Source organism: Balaenoptera musculus, chromosome 3, assembly GCF_009873245.2.
Source record: "Balaenoptera musculus isolate JJ_BM4_2016_0621 chromosome 3, mBalMus1.pri.v3, whole genome shotgun sequence".
Classification (NCBI taxonomy): Eukaryota; Metazoa; Chordata; class Mammalia; order Artiodactyla; family Balaenopteridae; genus Balaenoptera; species Balaenoptera musculus.
Window position 1 is genome coordinate 44,766,994 of NC_045787.1, and position 27,293 is coordinate 44,794,286.

Sequence of the window (27,293 nt, forward strand, 5' to 3'; positions counted from 1 at the left end):
CAGTATATCCAGTCAGCCAACCCCTAAACACCAGACCACCTCTGGCTTCTTGCCCCAAACAAGGTTGACTATTTGTCCCCAGCCAAGCAGATATTTTCTATTTGTCTCTTCCTTGTTCTTTATTCTTTAACCTATAAAAGCTTCTTGCTTTCTGCTCCCTTTGGCAGTTCTCCATTCGTACCACCCAAATGATCTTCTTTCATCGTTTTTAAACAGGTTTTGGCAAGTTTTGTGAAACACCACAAAGGCCCTAGCCCGGCAGCACATCCCCATTAGGTATTAATTTGTCTCCTAGAGACCCAAGGCTTAGCTAAAGTAACGGGATCCTCAGGTTTCAAAGACCTGAGTGTGCCACCTCCCGGCACACCTGCTTATTTTAAGTCTAAGAACTGTGGTCCAGGAAGCCGTAGATATCTACAAAAATGGCAAAATCTTACTAAGACAACCTAGAATTACAATGGCCGTCATGGGGAACTTTCCAATTAGGCAAGATCGTTCATTTAAGAAGTGCACCTGAAAGCAAGGGTCCCCAAACCAACAAACAGAATGGGATATCTATTTTAATTGGCATGCGGAAGCCTACAAAAGCTTCAAGATTCCAAAAAAAGCATCATTGAAAGATTCATTGTAAAAGGCTAATGAGGGCTTCCCTGGTGGCGCAGTGGTTGAGAGTCTGCCTGCCAATGCAGGGGACACGGGTTCGGGCCCTGGTCTGGGAAGATCCCACATGCCACGGAGCAACTGGGCCCGTGAGCCACAACTACTGAACCTGCGTGTCTGGAGCCTGTGCTCCGCAACAAGAGAGGCTGCGACAGTGAGAGGCCCACGCACCGCGATGAAGAGTGGCCCCCGCTCGCCACAACCAAAGAAAGCCCTCGCACAGAAACGAAGACCCAACACAGCCAAAAATAAATAAATAAATAAATAAATTTAAGAACAGTTTAAAAAAAAAAAAGGCTAATGAAAAATTAAAGACCAAAGAGGTGATTCCTACTGACACCTGTACCCTCCATTACCTGAGTAGTCACTAAGCCTGCACTGAATTGCTTTTCCACTCTGAAGAGACCCCCAAGGCCGTAACTAAAAGCCCACCAAGTCAGTTACCTTATAGCTGCAACAGCTTTAAAGCCAGAAACCTGCAACACCTGGGCCTCCTCCATTGCACCCTCCTGGGGTCCATTGGCAAAACAAATCGTCTCATTGGCATTCACTTAGGACACTGGAAAAAAGGTTTTGTCAAATCCTTCCACGGCAACTCGAATGCCCCCATATCTACCCTCGAAAGAGGGCCCCTTCCAGGGTTGACCAGACTCGCAGAGATTCTTCAGTCAACTGTTATCAGTTATTCCCTTCAACAGCCCAGGAGAAGCTAAAATTAAAATTAATGAGAAGCCTTGTCACGTTCTCACAGACACAGGGCTACACTCTCTCCTTGAAACCCTACTCACTCTGGAGTCTGCAGATGGGATCCTAGGAAAACCAGCAGAAGCCAAGGAAGGGTGAGAATTCTTACCAGCGTCAGCCCGCTCGGATCTCTGTAGTGCCCCGTTGAGAAAGGTAAAATTTCAAGTTTTCCCTTCCTTTCCGAAGCCTGAGCCCTTGGTTGTGGATCCTTTCTCTCCCAGGAACAGCCGTTGCCTCCTTGTTTGTCTCATTTTGTGCCCTGCCAACTTGGCGTGACTTTCTGCCTGCCTGGGGCACACAGGTTGTCAGTTCTTACTTGTGCAGGTAGCTCAACCATCCAGTTGGGGGCCCAAAAATACGGCCCGACAGAAATGTGGATTGCACTCCGTTTGCAGCTCGTATATGGCCGGACAGGAAATGGGATGTACTTCATTTGCGGCTAGGGTCCTACTGACTGCGGCCAGCTCTCAGAGGAATTGTCTAGGTCTGTCTTTTTTTTGGACTATCTTGGGGAGTGGCTCTGGATCTTGGGAGGGTGGTATCCTTTGCATCCGTGGTGGGCGTAAGGACGTAGGACCCCCAAACCGGGGTTCCCAGCCTCAGCAGGTACCACGTGCGTGAGAAGGAAGTAAAGAGCCCAGAAACTGTAAGGAACCACTGCAGCCTTGACAACACCCAGGAGTGGTGCTTCTGTTCAGCTGCAGGTGAGAGCACTTTTATGTTGGGAGGGAGAGGGGATGTGCTAACAAGAGATGGAAACTCCCAAGACTGTAGTAGGATGGGGACGTAAAGCCCATGTTAATTGATGTAAATAAAGCAAGCAGGGTATCCTGCACACTTGAGTGCATGGGCTGAGATTTATACCCATTACACTGAGTCTGACATTGCATATTTGGAGATATGAGAATAGCTACGAAAGAAACAGCCCCCAAATCAGAAAGCTGGGAATGCACAGGTGGAATTCCACTAAAACAAGGCTCTGTAAGTGAGTGCATCCCTGCTGGGGGTGGTGATCTCTGGCGACAGGGAAGACGGTTTTCTTTTCTTCTGTGGAATGTTTCACTGTTGTGGGTTCAAAGCTGTGTACCTGAGGAGATGTTTCCAAAGACCTAAACTCAGGTGGGCTCAGCACACCCAAATTGGCCTAAATCAGCATGGGGGGATGAGTAGGGAAAAGAAGGCAGCTTGTTCCTTTGTCCCAGAGTCTCACTTTGGGGACGTAAACTGAGGAAGGGGACTTGGGCTTACTCAAGCCTTCCTGGATGGGACTATTTGGTCATCTTTAGGCTCTAGTCTCTGTCGTTCTCTGCGGTGTGGGGAGGAAATGGTGCAGAGGCTAAGCACAGTCTTTCTATTGAATTAACTTTATTCTAGTTACGAGTTAGGGATTAAACTTTTGCTGATTTCTTTACTCTCCTCATCATGAAAACTGATTTTCTGCCATTCAGGGAAAAAAAGGAGAAATTGTGAGAAAGAGGCAGAGTCTTTAGTTGGCAACAGGGTAGAAAACGGTAAACTCTCTTAATCCAGGATCTTGACAAGCTCAAAAATAAAAAAACAACGAGAATATTTTTATGGTATCAACCCTAATGTCTGGATCACCAGATTGAATTATATCCAATATCAGTTTGGTGGCTATATTCAACAAATATTTTATTTATTTATTTATTTGGCTGTGTTGGGTCTTCGTTGCTGCGCATAGGCTTTCTCTAGTTGCAGTGAGCGGGGGCTACTCTTCGTTGCAGTGCACGGGCTTCTCATTGCGGTGGCTTTTCTTGTTGCGGAGCATGGGCTCTAGGCGCGCGGGCTTCAGTAGTTGTGGCTCACAGGCTGTAGAGCACAGGCTCAGTAGTTGTGGCGCATGGGCTTAGTTGCTCCGTGGCATGTGGGATCTTCCCGGACCGGGGCTCAAACCCATGTCCCCTGCATTGGCTGGCAGATTCTTAACCACTGCACCACCAGGGAAGTCCCTATTCAACAAATATTAAACACCTACTGTGTACCTTGCATCGTTTTAGGTGTGAGGGATACACTGGTGAGCAAAGACTACTCTCCTGAAGCTATGTTCTGGTGGGAGACATGGACAATAAACAGATGCATATGTCAATTTGTGATAAGTGTTATAAAGGAAAGACAGCAGGGTGAGGGAGTAAAGAGCGATGGAGCAGGAGCGTTTTCCCTCCATTTCTCCAGAGGTCTGGAGCTCATTTGCACCTCAGGACCTCTGCAAATGCTTTCTCTGTCTGGGTCCTCCTCCTCTTTGTGTCAGCGCTTCCTTTTTGCCAAGTTACCTCTCACGATCCTTCAGAGCTCAGCCCCAAATCGCTTCCTGAAGAAAGCCTTCTCCGGCCCTCCAGAAGAGACCAAGGTCAGGTTCCTGCTCAATTACAGCACCCGAGCTTCTTTGCTGTACTGAGGACACTTACAGTGCTGTGTATGGGATGCTTTAATACCTTTGTCTCTTCTAGACCGTAAGCTCACAAAAGCAGAAATTCTGCCTTGTTCACTGCTGAATCCTTACAACCTTGTAGTCTGCAGAGTAGGGACCCAACAAATAACTGCTGAGTATCTGAATAACTTTCAGTATGCCAGAATACTCAATTAGAGAAGTTCCCTTCCCAAGGTTGCTTACAAAACACTGTGCTTAATGTTATAGGCCATTTACATAATTTTGGCATTTTTTTTCTGTAGCAAGATTAATCTACATAATTTGGTTTCATTGGACTGTGAATATCAGTATTAATGTATGACATCACTAACCGCCTCTATTCCACCTTAACAATCTTCATGGCCCTCAGAAACCTGTGCTGACTGAACTACAAGTTAAAATGAATAACCTTTTATTCGTAAAAGATCGAGTCATAAATAGGCAGAATCAACCCATGCTTTTATTTCCATTGCATATAAAAATTTCATATGAAGGTATTGATGTACAGTACTATCCCCATGGGCTGTAAGAGAGGCTAAGAAACCACTAAAAGAATCATCATTTGTAATGCTCACACACAATTTACCACTCTGAAAACATATCCAAATAAATCAAATTAAAAACAACTAAAATCAGTAAGGATGTTTTTTTGTAATTATAGTGTCCCCGTTGTACTGTTTAAAACAAAAGTAATCAAATTCCTTTGGGCCAGGGCTGCTAAAATCTACAGTTTGTGTCAAAAAAAAAAAAAGAAAAGAAAAGGAGGCTCATTTTTTCTAGAAGAAGAATCTCTCCTTTCACTAAGTCACACATCCTGAGGGCTGGGCCACTGGGAATTTTTCATAGCTTTTAGGAGCTGTGCAAGGTTGAATTTAAAAATTCTAAAGCAATGTAAGTTTTGCTGAAACAGATTCTAGAGAATGGTGAATCCATTATGCCGTGTGAATTGGCATCATATAAAACTTTGTGTTTAAATATATGGATTTACATACATAAGGAAATTTGGTTCATCTTAGTTGAAGGGTTAAAAAAAATGACCTTTTTCATATTATATATTTCCTTAACATGACAGGAAGCCAAGGAATAAATTACTGACACACGTGACCTACGGCTCTAGTTTCAAATCAAATTCATTTGCCCACGTGCTCTAGAAGACTTTTAAAGTCTAAAAAGACTTTTTATAATCACTGGACAAGAATATATCTTCCCAGTAGTGTTTGAAAATAAAAAATCAAATGTAACTAACTAAAGTAGCTCAGTTAGTATCTGTTAGGGAAAAATCACCATCATATATGCCATGCTGCTTCATGGCAAAAAGTACTTAAGGGCTTGTCTCTCAAAAGGGTCTCAGAATGCTCCAGAGGTTGTCCGTGTTTCTGTAAAATCCAGCTGTTGCCAGAAATCCAACAGATTCAAAGCTCAGATGTAAAAATGCCCAGCCCTAGCCCCACCATTACCTAACTTTCAAATGCAGCAAAACAGAAGAAAATATTGATTAAAGTTAAGGCACAGCCCTGGGACCAAAGACCTGCAGCTATGTTTTCTTAATTTTATATACCTTTATGTATTTTATAGTTTTCTTGAATCTTCCATAAACAAGCTCTAAGGTGACAAGACTATTTTATAGAAGAAAAGAAAATGTACAAGGAGTATGTATACACACCATTCATTCTCTCACCAAGAGTTTCCAAATATATCAACACCATCCCATTGCGGGATGATGTTTTAATAAGAACTGATAATTTACAATTAACATTACAGTATGTACATTACAATAAATACATGGTTGTAAACAGACAAACAAGACTGTATTACCGGTAAGGTCATTTGGTGAGAAAAAAATGCATGGCACAAAAAATAAATAATGCATTCAAAGAGTATCATAAAGCTTTCTGTAAAATCCACTTCATTCAAGTTTTTTTTTTCCTTGTCTGCAATTTGTTCTATCTACATTATTTTCTTGTGAATTTTAAGTGACGTAAAAGAAAATTAAAACAGCATTATTGTGTTTAGTAACTTGCAAGCTGAAATGTACTGGTTTTATGCAAACTTGGACATTTTCTTCCCCGTACAGTACCCAGATATTGCATTTCTTATGGCATTTTAGGAAACGTAAAGTCACTTGTAAAAGGATATTCTTTTTAAAGCAGTGTATAATTCTGAAGCACACTTTGGCGAAAGAGAAGGGAGAGGAGAAGTAGAGTGTATAGTGCACTAGTCCCTGTCTTTTGGATATTATGTCTCTTCTACAATTTGATTGTCCATCAGTGGATATCTTTACAACATGTGACCATTAAAAACCAACAAATTGAAAAAGAAAAAGCCTCTCTTTTTTAGTGCAGTTATAAATCTTTTCAGGTCTGGATTTGTTTGTGACATATTGCTGTTTTAATTTTTTTTTTTTTCATTATTAAGATTCTAGGCACTCTGTGGGGGAAATACCAAGCATTAGGGAGGGGAAGGAATGAGAATATTTTGAGAAAGGAATAAACACTAGATTCTTTGCCTTTTCCTCTAAACCTCCATCAGGGACAAATAAAAATGGAAACAAGTTTCCAAATATTCTGGTGAAACCACTTGCCAAACATAAGACTTTCTTTGAAAGTCTGATTTTTACAGGGGAAGGAGGGTGGAAATCTGATAATTAATTGGTCAATTCCTATCCTGTGCTCTGTGTGAAAGATCGGAGCTACATAATTTTTCTATCCAAATTTCTAAGCATCAGTGGATCTCAGGGGATTAAAATAGTATCTTCAGCTTGGGTCATTTCCCTGGCTGCTGACTTACTGATTAGTCCCCAGATGGCTTCTTTTGACATCCCCAATATAAATGTTTTTCAGGGTTACAATTTTATTTATTTTCCATTTGGTCTGATACTCCTTTAGCCTCTACTTGGGTTCTTGGATATCACTCTAAAAAATGATTATTTGGGCTCCAAACTCTTCACAGAGAAGGTAAACACTTTATTAAGAGCTGAAGTGGGAAGGAAGTCCAAACTAAATAAATGCCCCAAGATGCCAATTGAAGGTAAATACTGGGAATCAATCTCTAAAATTGTAATACATTTCTTGATGCTAAATTTAGCCAACAGTGATCTCTAATGTTTGACTTAGGCAGAATCTTCTTACCTAGCCCAGTATTTTAAAACGGCATTATATTGCCAAATCTCTGGTGCCAGGGGCATCATCAACTTCTTTCTGTCAGTGTATTTAAAGAAGTTCTTCTCTACAAGACATACTTATGGATCAAAGATAACTGATAAATCAAGTGCTACGTGTTACATGGCTGTCCTTTAAGGAAGAGTCATTGCTACACTTAAAATCACTTCTCAGGAATATTCTTCATACAGTTCTTAATCCCACAGTGAAATCAGAGAAACAAAAGAGCATTCATTGTACTGGTCTTCATTAATATATTCTGCTAATATTGTTAAAAAATTACCTAGCTAGCTATTAACGTTTCTTCGTAAATCAAAAGTAAAAGCTAGTCATTATATATGACCTCATGGCAGAAAAGAAAGCTAACTCTAACTTGACTACCTGTTCTTTGCATCAGTCAGCATGGTGGTGATGTATCTGATAAGACACCACGCAGTGAATGTGGACAGAGGTTCAAACACACACTGATAATGAAGCAGCACAAGGGGGAAAAGTTCTTACTATGACTGTGAAAACAAAAATGAGCATGAAATGTGTGGGTTATTACAAAGACATGCACTTGTGAAATGAGGGTCTATCGCCACAGCAAAATGTTCTCAGAAGACACTAAGTAGGAAAATATCTAAAAAAGACTGACCATTCTAGCTACTGGGTATTTATATATCTCTCACTTGCTTCAGACAACACCAACTGATGACTGAGTGTCCATGAGGCTTGAGACACATTAGACAGAATGCACATCAAAGTATTGTGGAACAAGTATTCACTTTGCACACGGTGAAGAGAAATGTAAGTGGGGAGCAACTCTGCGTGTCTGAAAAGAGTGAAACGAAAAGCCAGTAAACGAAGACCTACAAAAAGGGTTTCCTGCAACATAAAGTCAATTTTTGTTTTTAAAATATGGAAGTCATTGGTATATAAAACAATGGGTCACTACAAATCAGTTAATTGCTATGACGTCTAAGGTGCAAGTAAAATTTGTAAATTAGGTTTATCCAGTGTAGCACAGATTTGTACTGAAAACTTGCAAGTTACTCCTTAGAAAAAAAATAACCAGTGGCAGATGAAGTTCTGAACGTAGTTTTTTAAATATAATACCTCAATACATTTAATAATAAAAGTAAGCTCTACAAAAAATCTGCTTTACATATCATACAAAATGTAGAGGTCAGTGCAGCTCACTGAACCACACTATTCAGTCAGGTATCAGGAAGACTTGAAATTAGAAAATTATGCAATTTCTGTGGCTCATCTTCTTCCTGGTAACAGCTTCACAATGTGTCCTGTTCCTGACCCACTTGTTGCTTCGCTCTGTCCATGTAATGCCTTCTTGCTGCTGAAAATATTGCAAACAAATAAAAAGGAAAAGAACCCCCAAATCATCTCAACTTTTGGGCTGCCTGATGAGCCACACTCCCTAGAAAACACTTTGGAGTTGATTTTTCTCTGCTTCTTCAGCTCGACCGAGCTGCAATCTTGTGACACTGCTGTTCGTGAAGATGTCCCCCTCGTTCTGATGACATGGAGGTGAAAAAACTGGTGACGATATTCCTGAGCGCTAGACTGAGTCGTCAAGGTCAGTTTTGTTCCGCAAACGTCCTGGCAGATGACAGTGAGGTGTGACCGTAGTTGTGGCATGTGACATGCACTTTGGAAACAATGTTTCTACTTAAAAAAACAAAAAACGCAAACAAAAGGCATGGAAGTCTCTGCCCTGTTATGTGTCGGGCGAGTGGTCTCCGATGGCACAGGCCTCGGGCTGGTTCTCCTCCTCCTCCTCCCCCACGGCTTCCTCTTCCGCCTGCTCATCCAGGGGGATTTCGGTGGACTCCGAGTCTTGAGTGCAGAGCGTCTTGGAGTCACTGCAGCTCGTGTCTTCTTCCACTTGACTCCCACTGTCCTTTTCGGTGTCTGACTCGCCGTCCTCCTCTAAAGTCAGTTCAAACTGGAACTTCTCAGTTTGACCCTGCCGGCCCTCCTCCTGGTCATCTGGCGCCGGGGAGGGGCTCTGAGGAATTGTGCTCTGGTACCACTCACGATTGTCCTCCAAAGTGTCCAAAATGTCCTGGGCGTCGGGATGGACCAGGTCTGCCCACGTCTCCCAGAGAGGATGAACAATGTAGTCTATGAAGCCCACCTGATTAAAAAAAAAAAAAAAAAATCCGATTGGGACTAAGAAACAATGGAAAAGGTTAACGAGCCCCCTCCAATGTATCTAACTGATATGTTGAATTAAATTTTTATATATGATATATAGAATTTACAGAAAAATATATAAAATAGAATATGCTCTGCAAATATAACGCTGAACTGAAGACTACTAACCTTTGTTTGGTAAAACAGTCACTATTTTAGGTAGCAGACCAATAAAAAAAATGTTGTTACTAGCTGGTAAAAACTAGCTTCTGGAACTCTGAGTCCAAGAGTCTGTTTGCGATGTAAAAAAACCTCCAGTTGTTTACATGGCAGGACTTGGCTTGAGGCTGGGACTTTAGAATAGCCCATTCATAGGTAAATCCAGAGAGCTGAAATAATGCCATGTACTCTATATGGATTCATATAACTTTATTCGCTTACGAACTGAGATAGCTGAAATAATTCTACACATGTGAATATACTATATGCATAGAGTCACGATGAATGAATATACTGTCCTATGAACGTATACATGACTATATGAATATAAATTCTAAGAATCAAAGAATTTTTTGGCTTGCAAACACTAAGGTGGACATTGAGCTTGACAAAAGAAAGTAATTAAGAAAACCCAATAAAATACTGTGTGACATGCATACGGCGTAACCAAATGTTCCGTGTAGTTGTGTTCTCTCTGAAAGCTTTATGCTTAAGGCATCACCTGTGATTTTTCCACAGAGGCATTGTGCTTGTCACACATGGGGCTTATCTCCATGCCCCGCTCCCTCTCTCGGTCCCCTTGGCGGAAGAACTCCTCCATGATGCGGTCCGTCCACTGGCGGTATAGCTGGAGAGGCTTGGTTGGGTTGCTCAGGTCGGCACAATGCACCATGTTCTGAAGGACCTAAAACAGATCAATGCCTTCTCTATTTAGCACCTGCTCCTTTTTTACTAGAAATTCACATCAGATGACTGTGACACTTAAAAATACATGTAGTGTTAAGAGTCGTTCCAGACAGCTTGACCATGGTGTGTCTGTGTGAAGTTCACACCTGTATTAATAGTCCCAAATTATGCCACTTCTACTGCATCTAAGTATCATAAGAGAAACTGTTCATGTGCATGGCTGATTAAATTCAGAGCTGCTTAAGTGGTTGGTTTTGTAGGATGTTACTTTTTTTTTTTTTTTTAACACATTTCCACTTGAAAAGGCCAACAGGATTTTATCTGGTTAATTCTCAAGATTAAGAATTTGGATAAAAATCCTGCTTACAGCTACTGTAATTATAAGTTGGAAAAAAGGAGACATAAATCTTATCTAAGCTAGACACACAGACACATGTACACACACACACACACACACACGCAGACATAGCAAATTCGAATGCTTTACCTGAATCCTATCAGAATAATTATCAAGAAGAAGAACTCCAGAACTTGTCACTTTCTTAGTTTCAACCATAGTTTTCAAATCAGCCAGTAGATTCATGTGCTTTGACATGTCTGTTGCAAGTACCTTAAAAGACAGAGTATTTAAAAAAAATTTTTATTGCAGTATAGTTGATTTACAATGTTGTGTTACTTGCACACGTACAGCAAAGTAAATCAGTTATACATATACATATATCCACTCTTTTTTTTTTAGATTCTTTTCCCATACAGGTCATTATGGAGCATTGGGAGTAGAGTTCTCCGTGCTACACAGGAGAGATATTTTTCTTTTCTTTTTTTTAGCCACACCTCTTGGCATGTGGGATCTTAGTTCCGTAACCAGGGATCGAACCCGTGTGTCCTGTAGTGGAAGCGCGAAGTCTTAACCACTGGACCGCCAGGGAAGTCCCGACAAAGAGTATTTTAATAAGTAAAAAACGTCCAGGGGAAAAAAGTCAGAATTTTCACATAAAAATATCATGGAGAACGTGAGGAAGAAATGGAGAACCACTCTGTTGTCTAATAGCTGTGTGTGGGAATCCTTTACTGCTTCTTGGGGCAGGATCTACTCCCCTTTGCTATCACTTTCCCTGGAAGCCCAGATAAATGTGTGCAATATACATTGCCAGCAGGCACGGGCAGCCACTTTCATGGTGATAGAAAGGGATATTTCCATAGATAAGACATCATCGCACGTTCTGAAGTTTTTCTATTCCTTGTGCTAGAATGTGGTTACTGGACTATGATGGAGTGAGTCAAGGCTGCTCACAGAGTACTTCAGAAACAATATTCTGGTCAATTTTCCGCTTATCCAAACCAGATAATCCCTGCCTTTCTCTGTATGTACAAAGCTTAACCAGATGAAGTTTTTGACAACCAGAGATATTCCTGTGTCTCATAATCACTGTGGAAAACATGTACAGAGAAAAGACTAATGTCATGGATGTTTCTACATGGCACTTCCGCTGACAGAGATTTTTTTTCCAGTTTTTGAATGGAAAAAATCCATTTTTTAGCCAGCTCCCTGTGCTTTTGTTAGTCAGCTCTGTCTGCCACCAGAGCGGAGGAGTTCAGAAAATAAACCTAGAATGAGGGTAAGCTGTCATTATTCTTAGCTCCAGACTGTTAGCAGTAGAGCATCATTGCCTGCAGCAGGGCCAGCCTCTGGGACAAAAAAGGCAGCATTATCTTGAAATATACATGATACTTTCACCTGATAGTCATCTCATTCTTTTTTTTTTTTTAAACACCATGCCTCACAGTTCTCTTCTTGCTTTTATCAGTTACTTACAATATCAATGACCATCTTCCTTAATGATTGTCTTTGCTTTTTGGTCAAATTCTGGAAAATGTCACAGTTTTCTTCCTGAAGCAACTTAAAGCCCACGGCCAAATGATGGTTCTCCAGGACAGAAGAATCATTGTACATCAAGGCAAGTTCAGAGTCTTTAAAGAAAGAGACAGAAGGTTAGCAAAGCCATTTATGCAAAGGTTATCTTATTCTTCATATTCTGAGGTATTTTGGGTTTAGGAAGCAATTTCCCCTAAATGTCTCTGCTCGCATTCCCATTACACGACAACACCTAGAAGAAAGTCTGCCAGTTAATGCAGCCACAGAAAGATCCCTGGAATCTTGGGAGTGTATTCTAATGCTCTTGGCACACGGCAAGTCAGTTCACTCTGTGGTTTCAGCTTCCTCTGCTATAAAGGGAAAGAAGAGTTAGGCCAGATTACCTTGGACCTCCTCTCCGGATCTGCCAGAGGTAGCTCCATAAGCTCAGCAGAAGAAGACATTATCCCTAACATTTACAACATGTCCAGAGCATAAAATGTTGTATTCCTGACAACTGTGGACCACCTACCCAACATTGTATATGATGTAAAGATCATATGACTTAGGATTATTTGTACTCTGAGAAGGTACAAGAACAGCTTGGAACACATGAACAATATCAGATCTGTTCATGCTTGTGCTTATTTTGTTCATAGTATAGCTTTGAAAGGCAAAGCTTTATTCATTTTTCCATTTCCTTTTCCAAGTATCTTGGCAGTCACTATACACATGTATATTGCCCGTCCCAGCTGCATGCTCAGGGCTTCACACAGAGACGGGTGTTTAGCTGCCTACATTTCTCCAGAGTGAAGATTCTGCCATTCCCCCACAATTGTCCTGGACCTATTTTAGGCAGTGACAAATCCTGCCTCTTTCCTAGTTCCTATAAATAGCAAACTCAGACCTATAAGGTAGTCATTAAAAAAGAATTGACTGGTGCTTCATTCTGTTGCCACTTAAGTCACTGTAAAGACTAAAAGCATACGTATTTGATCTTTCTTCTGATTCATGCGTGGAAAATATATATTCTTTTCTAATAAAGAAATATCCAATACTATTCAATGACTATTTTAAAGAAGCTAGGGAGGAGGAGAGGGGTTCAAGAATATTTTGACAGAAATCCTATGATTTTAGGTTTATACAGAAAAATAACATTCTATTTATAAGCTACAAATATAGCTGTGGAAAGCTTATTTTAAAATGAGATCAGTGAAATAAAGTGTGTGTACTGTTGCTAGGTCCAGCTCCACCTCATACAGTGAAATGTCTCTGCTCTTGAACCTCAAAAGTCATATGCTTTGAACACGACTAATGTGTTCAAATGTGTGAGGAGATCTTTTCCCCCCAAACCCAGGCATCTTTGCTATAAACAGAAAGTATTCGTTTTCCAAGTAAAATTTACTGCTATATATGTTCTGAGGCTGCTTCACTGTTTCAGAAAATAATGCTGTTATGTGAAATGCTTTTTTTAAGATAAATATCCCCTAACGTGTTCTATTCAATATTTCATGATGCTATTTACATTTTATGGATTTATTTACATAGTACTGTCCTTGAAAAAGACTTATGCAGCTTCTCACCTGGAATTTCCACTTCTTTACATCCTATTCAGAGTCCCCCATTCCCCTACATCATGTATAAAAGCTTAACTGACTCAAAACCTGCATCAGGTTTACAAGGAGTGTACGTGTCATTAACAGCAAATCATTTGGTGCCTAAAACTAATACCAGCGGAATGATTAATGAAAACTGTCACCACAACTAAGAAGCAGAGGTGTCTCTGGCCTGGGAATCAGCCAGGTGAGCCCCGGTGCCCCTCCACCACAGCGAGCCATGCAGCCTCCCTTAAAATAGGACAGGTGACCTCCCATCTACAGGAAGTCTGATCTGACGATTCCAAGTCTTTATTACGAGAAACACAGATTCAGCCTTTGGCTTTGGACAGGTTGGCAGCGCCAGCTCCAGGCTAAGACCCGAGAGTGTGCTAGCCTGAGCCACTGATGCTCAAACAATCCCCCAAAGAAAGAGAAAGCACAAATTTAACGTCTATCCAAAAGGGTTTACTGTAAGCTAAAAATAATCACATAATTCTGATAAGAGTATTTCATAAAGCTATTTATTACAAGTTTGCAAGTTATTAGAGGGACTCCCTTAGAGTATGCTGTGAAGCTAAAACTTACTTGTGTTACTGGCTACTAAGCCTCTTCTGAGTCCTGAAATAAAATGATTGCTGGCTTGATCCCTAGTTAACAGCTAACTAAGGCAGTAATTCTCACAATGCCCCGGGGCTCTGATCAACCATGGGATAACTTTCGTCTACCAGGTGATGGTGCTCATTCATTCTGTCAGGTGTAACACAGCCTCATCACACCCCACCGACAAGAAAACATCAGCAATCCAAGGCTGTTGACTACCCTGTGATGCTGAGCCCCCACGGAAAGGAGATCTGCACAACGTCACTGAAGAACAAAATACTTCCAGAAACATGGTCAGTTATCCTTCCACCTCAGGCAGGTCATCAGCAGAATGACCTTAAACAGACACCCCTGGTCACTGTCCTGTATGCATAATTACCCCCTACATGTCTCCATTATCTATTCTCAGTGGCTCTCAAACTTTAAAGGGCATCTGATTCATCTGTGGACTGAGGCCTTGCTAGCTTAAACTGCAGACTCCACGGGTACTCTGATGTCAGCCTAAGCCCATTTGCCCTTAGAGGGTCCACAAGAAAGAATAACAGAGTTGGTCCTCATTTTTCTTGAAAAATTTATCAGAGTACTTGGAAGACAGTGACTTTATTATCAGTTGTTTTAATTTGTTCTCTATTCTTAATTCTAATGTTATAATATGGGAACATATAATATTATATATAACAGGATGCAAAGAAAACACATAGGTCTGATTTTGGTATTATTAATATAAAGAAAAAATGCATACCTTTCTTAACGGCAAAAATTAAAACAAAATTTATATGTATTTGTTAAAAATCTATAAAATTAAGAACATATCAAGACATACATAAGAATCAAAAAAATGAATCAAGCCAGGATAATAAAAAATTGCCAGTGTATCTTTTACTATATGATCTTCCTGTTCTTTACAGAAAAGACACAGTAGACCCTAACCAATGATACAATGTAAACTCATGTAGCTGCCTCTAATGTATATTAATATTTATGTGTCAATATATAGTAATGTTTTGGTGACTCCTGAAAGCACCCCATTATAGGTTCTCATAAGGTGGCTGAAACATGAAATGTTATCCTGTCTAATCCTAGATAAATAAGTCCATAAACCAGACTTCTAAAATGTACTGACTATCCACACAGTTTTGGAAATCCGTGACTTTCAATCCTCCTATACATGAGTGAGTTACTGAAGTGCATTTTGTTACAGGGCAGTCCAGAGGCTATTAAAAATATACAAATAGGTAAATAATCCAAAAGATCTGAGTTAAATCTCTCAAAACAAGGCTATACTTAAATTCTCTCTTTAAATCTGGTTGCAGCAAAGTGTTGTGAATGAATGGTGAAGGCACAGACGCTACTAGAGCTAGATTGCTATGGGGCACGAGGAGACTATTATCCACAACTCACGGCAAAAAGGAAAGGTGAACTTTTAACAGATATGAAAAAAAATTAACAACTTTGAACTTTATTTTTTCACATATAAAACTGACCTTATAATGTTAATCTACCATGGTGTGAGGGAATTTAATAATGAATGGTACACGTAAATTATTTACCAGTTAACTTCAAGTACAGAAAGAACAGAATTTCTGTAAAGCTTAACCTCTTTGCAAAAGCCTAGCTCAAGCACCACTAACATTCCCTACGGAGGTTTTCTGTGCAGCTGGGTCAGAGGTGTCGCACGCTGAACAGTCTATTCTTTATATTTCCAAATTCAGTGATGACTTATTTTATGAAATGTCACCAGTGAGAAAAAATTAATGGTTAAAAAATATTAAATAAAAAGAGATAGTTAGTCAAAAGAGAAGTTCCTACTGCCCTCAGCAGGAGATTTAAAAAGGAAAGAACAGGGACTTCCCTGGTGGTCCAGTGGTTAAGACGCCATGCTTCCACTGGTAGGGGGCAGGGGTTCAATCCCTGGTCAGGGAACTAAGATCCCGCATGCTGCACCGAGAAATTAAAAAAAAAAAATTAAAAAAATATAAAATAAAGGAGAAATTTCTATTAAAAAAATAAAAAGGAAAGAACAGGGCAGGGCATGGTGGTGGAGGGGGAAAGAGGAGTTACAGGCTCTGGAGAGGATTAAATGACAACCTACAGAAAATGACGGATTTAACATTTATTCCGATAACTTCTTTTATTTGAAACTTTAGGGGCAATCTAACTATCTACATCTTTCGGCAAACTTTCACTTTTGATTGCCCTTGTCTACTAATGTGGTAATATATTATTTCTAGAGAAGTACTGGAATGCATGTTTTTCAAACATCATATGCCTCATGGGATATGAAAATAATTTTTAGAGCTACACTACATTAACATATGCTATCACTGAAACGCCTATGTGCACATCTCAAGAGAACATTATGGCTCTGGAAACACCCCAAGTTTATAAAGACTCTCAGTCATTCTAAAATGTACAAAGGAACCTTTTTTCTGCAAAAATAAGTATGCTTTACTTACTTGTATTGATCAGAAACTGATTGGACACACCAGGATGATCTACATCATGTATTGCACTGGCAAAAATTGCTGCAAGAATCTCTAAATCTGTAAACACAGCCTGAAAAAATCCAGACAATATCTGATGTTATTATAACTCATGATCAAACCTTTTCCATTGGTTATATTTTTTAAAATATTAAAAAAGGAGCGTCTACAAATTTTTTATAGAAAATAATAGCTTATTTTAAAAGTATTTAAGATGTTTAAGGATATTCTGAAAATGTGCATAAAATTAATAGCATGAGCAATTATTTTCTTTTCTTCCATTCAAAACAGGAACGCTCAATCTCAGCAAAACTGACATTCGGGGCCGGATAATTGTTCGTTATGGGAGAACATCCTGTGAATTACAGGATTTTTAGTAGGATCCCTGGCCTCTACCCATGAGATGCCAGTAGCATGTACCCCCGAGTTGTGACAGCTAAAAATGTCTACAAATATTGCCAAATGTCCCTGGGGGAAGGGAGGAGTAGGAGTAAAAGGGGAAATCACCCCCAGTTGAGAACTCCTCACTCAAACGATGACATATTAACACAGTTTTATAATGAAACAATCTGAACTATAAAATATATTAGCAAAAGAGAATCACTCTCCCAAACAATGATGGAAATCAAATTGCTTTACTAAACACTTAATGGAACAACTTCATAGGATCTGGTAACATTAAAGATGTGTTTCCTTCTAATAAGTTCTATGAAAAATACCAATGCATTGCTAGTATTGATATTTTATAAAATAATCACCTTTGAACTATAAATGAAAAAGTCCTCAGGCTAAATTCCCAAAAAACCCCACCCTAACCGAAACTGAGTAAGGCAGATTTGCTTTGTCCACTAGATCATTTCAAAGAAGCAGTATCATAAAACACATGAATCCCTAAATCTCTGATCAATTATCACAGACAAAATTCATCAAAGACTCAACTGTTTAGTTACCACAATGACATTTCGCCCCCATAACTCAATAATATTTCTAGTGAAGTCGATTATTGTTTGCCCTGTGCACCCTTCAGTATAAAAGTTGAAGAAACTATTATGAGGGGCAAGTTAGTGTTTTCAAAGGTTTAGAAACCAGGTTTACCTCCAAAGCAGGTGTAGATAACAGCACGTGTGTTGACTGGACGACGTCTGCAGCGTGAATATTATTGTGGTAGGCCACATCAGCGTGGTAATGATCTTCCAGGGTCATTAGGTATGTAATTAAAGTGTCCACTGGAATTTTAAATGTTTTTAATAAATCCCGTTCCTGCGGGAGAAGAAATTCTCGTAACACTTTGTCCTTATAGAAAAGATTTTCCGTACAGTATGTTAACAACAACAACGAAAAATCACCCCCGGTGTCGCCTATGGATAACCCAGATATGGGAGTAGCACTCGCTCAATGCCTAGTGAGGACAATGAAAACCCTTGGGATGATCCAGGGACTTCAGGGACAAAACCAGAGTCGAGTTGTCCTTCTGGAGCCCAGCAATGCTTTTCTCAAGTTATACGGTGTCAGGAACGAGCTGCCAACTATCAGAGTATCTGTGTCCCGGGATCTTGAAGGCAGCTGCAGTCCAACACCACTGACAAGGCTACTGGATCAAAACAAGTGAGACACAATATCCCCTCGAGGGTGGGAGCTGCCCTTCCAAGTCCCAGGGTATCTATAGCTGCAACTTCTCATATAAATCCTAACACTGAACTGGGGCAAAAACTTGACAAGAATGAGAAACCGATGTGAAGAAGAGAGCAGTCCACAAGACAGTGACTGAAGAAATTACATACTAAGATTAGTCAGCAAAGGGCTGATTCAATTTGTAAAGTTAGCACTCCATTCTCTATGCAAGTCAGGATCACGTGGATGATTTTTAAACTATTATTTTTTTTTAAAATTATTTATTTATTTATTTATTTTTGGCTGCGTTGGGTCTTCGTTTCTGTGCGAGGGCTTTCTCTAGTTGTGGCGAGCGGGGGCCCCTCTTCATCGCGGTGCGCGGGCCTCTCACTGTCACGGCCTCTCCCGTTGCGGAGCACAGGCTCCAGACGCGCAGGCTCAGTAATTGTGGCTCACGGGCCTAGTTGCTCCGCGGCACGCGGGATCCTCCCAGACCAGGGCTCGAACCCGTGTCCCCTGCATTGGCAGGCAGACTCTCAACCACTGCGCCACCAGGGAAGCCCTAAACTATTATTTTAATGAACTGCTTTAATTTGTCCCCCTCACATCTTTTTCTTCAATGGAACAAATAACACAATTGATTTGTGTTTTACCCATATGCCAACCTTTCTGTATCCTTATTTTGAAAAAAGTATCAAAATAAGTAAAAGAGGGTAAGTAGTGAAGAAGATAAAATGCATGCACAATTCACAGACTGGACGTTATGTCACCAAATAAAAGAGAGGTGATAGAACTTAACTGCGTTACCTGAAAAATGGTGTGCATGATAACAGTCAAAGGCCGGTTCCCAGACAACTCTGCTATTCTGAAAACGTGAAGACCCCATTTGTTCACATCTTCTAGTTCCTGGGGTGAACGAAAGATAGAACAAATCTGATTGCAGAAGTAGAACATGAAACAATGAACACAATCATTTAAAAATTACTGACGTCAATGAAAAGATCATTAAATTAAAAAACAATTCATTTTAAATGTAATGATGCACCATGTAACTACAGGCAAACTTTAGGCAAATCCGCTTAAACATACTAGAAACTGAATGGCGTTGCTTAACCTTATGTCTCTGACAATACGACGTATTTACATACTTGAAATATCGATCTCAAAGTATTTCTCCAATAGTTAAAACCTACTCTCAAAAACCTTAATTATTCTCCTAAAAGACTTTTCAATTGTTTAAGGTCAAAGAATCAAATACAGATGCAAAAATAAAGAACACCAAACTGCCTGTCTAAATCCACATATTAATAAAACCCAAGTGATTTAGAAAGAGCTTTATAAAGGGCTTTCCCATCTTCCAAAAAAACCCTCCCACGAATTAATAAACTTTTCCATTTATTTAAAAGAGAAGGTATCAAAGTTCACTGCGTATTTCTAATCAGGATACTTGAAATCCTCTTACCTTGGCAAGGATGTCTTCTTGTTCAGTTTTGACCCCAAACCTTGGGATGCTTGAATTAGTCAAACTGGAGCTGTGCATCAATTTCTTGACCCCACTGATCTGAGACATTGGCCTTTTCTTTTTCTCCTTTTCCTTCTGAGTCGGAGAAGGAATTTCCACTTCATGTTGCTTATCTTAAAAATTAAAAAAAAAAATTCTTCATTTACGATTAATTCTACCTGGGTTTTTTTTATTATAACATGCATAATGGCGGATTTTAATTGATCAGTATATATTCTAGGAAATATCTCCAAGTAAAACTCCTTTTAAAGAAGTTAAATATTTATAATTTGATGTGGACTTAATTTGATACTCTCAAACACAAAATTAAGCAAATAAATTCCACTGCAAAATAATTAACATCAAATGTATTCAGGGATTGCATCTTTTGAGAAACTTATGATAGCAGACTTGGAAAAGGCAAAAGACACTGGTTATTTCCATTGCTCATCGATTTCATTCCTACACTGCTCTTGCCAATTAAGAACTCCAGTTTCAATACCTACTTTGAAATGGCAGAAACTTCGTGCACAAATATAAAAACAGCACTGTGTGAACCTAACAGCGTACTGAAATGGGTCATTCCGTGGGAGCATACACAGCGTATGTGAAGGACTTAAGATTGCTACTGCTAGCTTACATTTTCTATATGATAGTGAGATGGGGGAATAATGCAATAAGGTTTTATGGGGAGCACAGAGTACCTCCAATATTATCTGATAACTAAATATCGATTCACAAAAGCTAATTGTTGTTTTCAAATAAGACATCAGATGTCTTCAGTACACTCATTCACTATTTCAAGGCAGTGAGCTCCTTTAACTTGTCCTTGAACAGTGTGTGTTCAATAAATGTCTGTTTAGTGAATGTGCTAATTAGCTATTACGACAGTTTTGTTTTGAAAGTAAATTCAGATCAAGGATGTGTTCAAGTTATTGGTTTTCCCTTACTGCATTTTCTTTCTGTGGATGGAGGATGGGGTAGTGGTGTCCCAGTACACCATACTGTCAGCTATCATCAGCAAGCTTTTTTTTAGCTATTATGTTCTATTTATCTGTCTCTCCAGTCTACCAGGCATGGTGCCCATTAGACTATCAACTCATTGAGTTTAGGGACCATTTCTAATTGATCATTAAATACCTAGTGCCCAGCAATGACTGGCATTTAACAAGAATTTGTTGAATGCATGAATAGATCTCTCTATAAAATACATTTTACAGTTGAGTGCTTTGGAAAAACGGGCAATATACAACTTTAATTCAGAGAATCCCTGAAGTCCTGAATAAAACAAAAAGATAAAAAAACATACTTTGTCACCTTAGGTTCTAAAGCTTAGAGGCTCAAATTATTAATATGATGAATGAAAACAAATGGAATTCCTAACTCTTGTTTCCAAAACAAGTTTGCACCCCAGTCTGCTTCCAAAAACAAACAATGCAAAAAACTTTTAAAAATTGCATTTAAATTGTTATTCTCACCTAAGAATGTGTTTGATATATACTCTGACACTTGATTTCCAGACCGACTCATTTCAGAGAGATGGGTGAGTTCTCGATTAAGCATCCTTTTAAACTGAAAAACAGAAAGATAAAATGAAATAACAGAAGAGGAAAATTGAAGTGAAATAACATAAGCATATGTTAAGATACAGAAAATATGCCAAAGAATTTTTAACCTGTCCTGACTCTTTAGATCAGTCCCATCCAATAGAACTTCCTACAATGATGAAAAAATTCTATAATCTCCACTATCCATTACAGGAGCCACTAGCCATATGTGGCTATCAAGCACTTGAAATGTGGCTAGTGCAAATGAGGAGCTGAACTCTGGATTTTATTTCATTTTAATTAATTTAAACTTCAATAGTCACATGTAGCTAGGGGCTACCATATTGGACAGCACAGATTGAGACGCTCAAGGACGACATTAATTAAGGGGAAAAAAGGCATAAAAAAATAACATGCATTATTAGTATTTAGAGAAGAGAAAAAAACTAATTTATAAACATACAAAAGGGTTGCCACACAATAAAACATGGTATGTTTTTATCAATTAATTTGTCATTAGCAGAAATGAATAAGTATACTGGTCAGAGGTTAAAATGTAGTCTTTTCCCCCAAAGCAAAACTGAATAGATTTATTTGAGTACTCTCCCAGAACTATGGAGAAAATATTTGAATAGATACTATATGATATTTCCTTTGTAAAGTTTTTTCTAAGTAGGGATTTATTGGTTCTCAAACATTCACAGAATTTACCAATCTATCTTCCTAAGTCCCATAAAAACAATTGAAAATTGACCTGTTCATTTGAAACTTCACTGCTTCACAATTTATTTTACTGGTGCTCCGGTGCCTATTTTATCCAAAGAAACTTATCTACCACCTGGAATTTATCTACCACCACTACATGGCATTATCAAAATCCAGAATTCTCAATGATGTTATGCTTTTCCATCCATCAACTGCTTCTTTTTTTTTTTCTTTAACATCTTTATTGGAGTATAATTGCTTTACAACGGTGTGTTAGTTTCTGCTTTATAACAAAGTGAATCAGCTATACATATACATATATCCCCATATCCCCTCTCTCTTGCGTCTCCCTCCCACCCTCCCTATCCCACCCCTCTAGGTGGTCACAAAGCACCGAGCTGATCTCCCTGTGCTATGTGGCTGCTTCCCATGAGCTACCTATTTTACATTTGGTAGTGTATATATGTCCATGCCACTCTCTTGCTTTGTCTCAGCTTACCCTTCCCCCTCCCCGTGTCCTCAAATCCATTCTCTACGTCTGTACGTCTGTGTCTTTATTCCTGTCCTGCCCCTAGGTTCTTCGGAACCTTTTTTTTTTTTTTTAGATTCCATATATATGTGTTAGCATATGGTATTTGTTTTTCTCTTTCTGACTTACTTCACTCTGTACGACAGACTCTAGATCCATCCACCTCACTACAAATAACTCAGTTTCATTTCTTTTTATGGCAGAGTAATATTCCATTGTATATATGTGCCACATCTTCATTATCAATTCATCTGTCCATGGACACTTAGGTTGCTTCCATGTCCTGGCTATTGTAAACAGAGCTGCAATGAACATTGTGGTACATGACTCTTTTTGAATTATGGTTTTCTCAACTACTTCAACTGCTTCTTAATGTATCTTCCTTTGACTTCCAAAATAACCCAAAAAGACCTTTTAATATACCTTAATATTTCTCTTAACATACATTAACATACAGCAACTATTAGATACTTGATCCAAAAAAGTCACATTTTACTCTAATATTTAGTAGCCTTTAAAATTTTGAATTTCACCATAAATCCTCATTTAAGTCTGGAAAAAGAGAGTAGTGAGTTCATTATTTAGTAATGTCTGAAATGTAATTCTAACTCAGTATTTAAATAGTTTATTAGAATTTTTAAAAAAATCTTGATTCTCTGCATAATTCATACCAAGGTGTTCTAATTCAAGATAATTTGGCAAATAGCTTCCAGAGTTAATCTAATTGACCACCTAGATTAGGTACAAGAATTTATCCCTGTAAAGTACTGAGAGAGATCAATAAAAAATTTCAACAGGGGCTTCCCTGGTGGCGCAGTGGTTGAGAATCTGCCTGCCAATGCAGGGGACACGGGTTCGAGCCCTGATCTGGGAAGATCCCACATGCCGTGGAGCAACTAGGCCCGTGAGCCACAATTACTGAACCTGTGCGTCTGGAGCCTGTGCTCCGCAACAAGAGAGGCCACGATAGTGAGAGGCCCGCGCACCGTAATGAAGAGTGGCCCCCGCTCGCTGCAACTAGAGAAAGCCCTCACACAGAAACGAAGACCCAACACAGCCATAAATAAATAAATAAATAAATAAAATTAAAAAAAAAAATTTCAATAGACTTTTGGATACAAGAAATGCATATTAGCATTCTCCTGCAGTCAAAACTGAAGAACTGGCTACAAACAATAGAAATGCCTCTGGTTGTTAATTTACATGTTGAGAGAGGTTATTCTCAAACTCAGGAACACAAAGTTCACTTTCTTTGTGTATTTTTTTTTATAACTTGCTCTGATTATAAAATGCATATGGGTATAGAAAATCTAGAAAGCTATATAGAAAAAATTAGAACTCATGTACATCCCCAGTGTCCCACTGCTAATAACCATATATAAATAGCTATATGTCCTTCTATGCCTTTTTTTTCATTTGTATATATATATTTGTTGAAGTACAGTTGACTTAAAAGTATCATATGAGTTTCAGGTACACAACAGAGTGACTGAACATTTTATAGATTCTGTACCATACAAAGTTATTGTAATTTTATTGTCTATATTCTCTGTGCTGTACATTACATCTTATGATATATATATATGTGTGTGTGTCTCTCTCTCCATATATATATATATATATATATATATATATATAGACACACATACCCGGTGGAATATTACTCAACCATAAAAAAGAATGGAATCTTGCCATCTGTGACAACATGGATGGACCTGGAGGGTGCTATGCTAAATGAAAGAAGTCAGAGAAAGACAAATACTGTATGTTTTCACTTATATGTGGAAACTAAAAAACAAAACAAACGATCAAATATAACAAAACAGAAACAGACTCACATATACAGAAAAACTAGTGGTTGCCAGAGTGGGGGGCAGGGTAAGGGATAGGCAAAATAGGAGAAGGGGATTAAGAGGTACAAACAACCAGTTATAAAATAAATAAGTCACAAGGATGTATATAGATTTTTAAAACTGGCATCATGTAGTCTACGAAACATGGGTTGCTGCTTATTTTCACTGAGCATTATATATTATGATCCGCTGGGGAAAAAATAAAATTTGGAACCTTCCAAGAATGTTCCTGAAGACATTTCCAATAGTGTTCAAAAAATTTTCTGCTGATCTTTTTATAAAGTTATATTTTCTTAAGTAAATCATAGGCTATCAACTAGGAAAGTATTAGATTATTTAACTCGCACTGGCACATAGTGGGTGCTCAACACTGAGTTCTTTCTATCTCCCAGTTTCCTGGGCCCTTTTATAGTGATAGCTGATTTTTATCTTTGCAGGGCAAATGGATGGAAGATCTAACTATAGTTATGCTCACACAAAATATGTATCTAAATATCTAGCTCCCTTACCAATTCCAAAAAATAATTTAGGGTATTATTCATATAAGAAATGGTCACCATGCTTCAAAAATGTAACAATAATACCACGCATAAGGCCCAAAGGTAAGTAAATCCTGTTTAATGAATGAAATTTTACTCTTGGAAAAAAATCTACTCTTTGGGCAAAATATATTCAAGAGAGTCTGCTAAACCTCTTAAACATATATTTAATGAAATATTTCTTTGACCTGAAATTGTCTGTGCTATGAGATAAAAGTTGCTATTAAGAACTGCCTGGGGCTTCCCTGGTGGCGCAGTGGTTAAGAATCTGCCTGCCAATGCAGGGGACACGGGTTCGAGCCCTGGTCTGGGAAGATCCCACATGCCGCGGAGCAACTAGGCCCGTGAGCCACAACTACTGAGCCTGCACGTCTGGAGCCTGTGCTCCGCAACGGGAGAGGCCACGACAGTGAGAGGCCCGCGCACCGCGATGAAGAGAGGCCCCCGCTCGCCGCAACTGGAGAAAGCCCTCGCACAGAACGAAGACCCAACACAGCCAAATATAAATAAATAAATAAATGAATAAATAAATATATTAAAAAAAAAAAGAACTGCCTGGTCATGACAAAGTCCTTTCTCAAAAGCTGGGGGAATAGGTAAGGCTATCAGCCACTCCTGGCATTTCTACAGTGTGTTATACAGAAACCACTGTCCACCTGCCCTCCGTGAATTTCTCTCAATGTAACTAAAAAACGATGCAACCTCGGTGGGGCGTGGGGGAGTTGGCCCCTGGAAAAGTTAGATAGGAGCCCAGTTTTTCTATAGAGACACCTTCTAACTTGTAAGCAACCTGGTATGAGGAATATGCTGCCATACGCCCAAGCAGAAAAACTTCATGGTATCTGCAGATATGCCACACAAATTATTGGATTTATCTGGCAGAATATGAAGAACGAGGTGTATTTTCCTGTCAGTTTGATTATACAACTCATCAAAATAGCCAATTGGTACAGGTAACTGAGGCAAAAAAAATGCCAGTGAAAGGATTCTATTGTACAGACTGATAAATGACAGATTATATTCTACTGATTATTTCTGCATCATATACATATATTCCCAGACTACCCTTCTGCCTTTGTTCCAAACTCAAAAGCATGGGTGGAGAAACCTTTCATGGCACACTTATCTCCCTCCCACTTGTGAGGTGCTCCAAGGAAGTCAACATTTCCTTTCAACATAATTAGATGACACAATATTTTAAGCAGTCCTCTTTCTTCCCAAGAGTATGGGAGATTTCCTAAAGACAATTTCCAGAGAGTCAATTAAGTTATAACGCAAGGGCACTTTCTAAGAGGAATTAATATTGCTTCCTTTTTTTACTATTGATATAAAACATACAGTCCACAATAACCACAATAACTATTGATATAAAACATACAGTCCATAATAACCACAAAAATTACCATCAGAGTTTTCTCAACTGGTAGTTGCTCTTACAGTTTGGTCTTGGAGTGCACAGCAGGATGTGCTAAAGAACAATAAACTTAACCATTCAACAATCACTTTAAAATGTAAGTGGAATTTCTCTCATTTTAAGATAACTACATACCATTTATTAAGATAATGATATATAATTGCCATGAGGGGGAAAATGATTAGAAAAGGTAATAAAATGTACTTTTTCAGGAACACTGTTATGGGTTCTCAATTCATAGATTTGGAAGTGACAAAATACAGAACTGCTTTTCAAAAGAACTGGTTGCAAAATGCAGAGCAATTTAATTGAGCATTTAGATATCTTTAAAAGTGACCTCTAAATATTTTTGGCTGATGAGTTATTCTGATTGTTTCTGGTCTAAATAGCCTGAAATAATATGTAGAATTATTGTTGCAACAAAGAAAAACAGAGGAAGATCTCTAAGTGAATGCTTTCATCCTTTGTTCTCATTATGCATCAGAATGTCTGTATGCTGCAAATTTAAAGCATAAAAGTGAAAGTGCAGTTGAATTGAATACTGTATATTGCTTTTTAAACTCCAGTTTTCCAACTTATGCTCTATATTTAAGACTGTGCACAAAACAAAATTAAATAATAAAACAAAATTAAAGTATTCTTAAATTTAATCCCTGTACTTCCCCCTCATGCCAATGTGCTACTGGGTACATAATATATCCTCTAGTATATAATTAAGAAAGTGGTAAAGTTTAAATATTAAGTAAATGCTTATTTTTCCCCACAACATTCTGCTAAAAATCATTTGAATATGCTGCACTGTGATACACTACAACTTTGGTGGATATCAGCATTAAAAGCTAAAATAAATACTGTATCAGCTGTATAAAAATAAATCTTTCAAAATACATAATAAGACTAAATACATTTATATTGGTCCTTCCTAAGTGTTTTTAGCAATATGGTATTAAAAGCATAAAGCTTTCCAGCAAAAATTTTCTCAAAAAGCACTAAAATTCTGTGTTTAGATTCCTGAAGGTATTATTC

General features: G+C 38.7%; 1 protein-coding gene across 13 annotated transcripts in view; it reads right to left on the reverse strand.

Moving 5' to 3' along the window:
* Positions 1-4,270: 4,270 nt before the first annotated feature.
* The window catches only part of PDE4D (phosphodiesterase 4D), a 1,110,708-nt gene continuing 1,087,685 nt past the window's right edge, over positions 4,271-27,293 (reverse strand). For all 13 annotated transcript variants that reach the window (XM_036845542.1, XM_036845544.1, XM_036845541.1 and 10 more), the window contains 9 exons: positions 21,159-21,252; positions 19,642-19,814; positions 18,987-19,085; positions 17,664-17,828; positions 16,542-16,641; positions 11,849-12,003; positions 10,520-10,642; positions 9,848-10,030; positions 4,271-9,127 (listed from right to left, as the gene is read on the reverse strand). In XM_036845542.1, the coding sequence (XP_036701437.1) occupies positions 8,708-9,127; positions 9,848-10,030; positions 10,520-10,642; positions 11,849-12,003; positions 16,542-16,641; positions 17,664-17,828; positions 18,987-19,085; positions 19,642-19,814; positions 21,159-21,252 (1,512 nt within the window). In that variant the 3' untranslated portion in view covers positions 4,271-8,707. The remainder of the gene's footprint in view (positions 9,128-9,847; positions 10,031-10,519; positions 10,643-11,848; positions 12,004-16,541; positions 16,642-17,663; positions 17,829-18,986; positions 19,086-19,641; positions 19,815-21,158; positions 21,253-27,293) is intronic.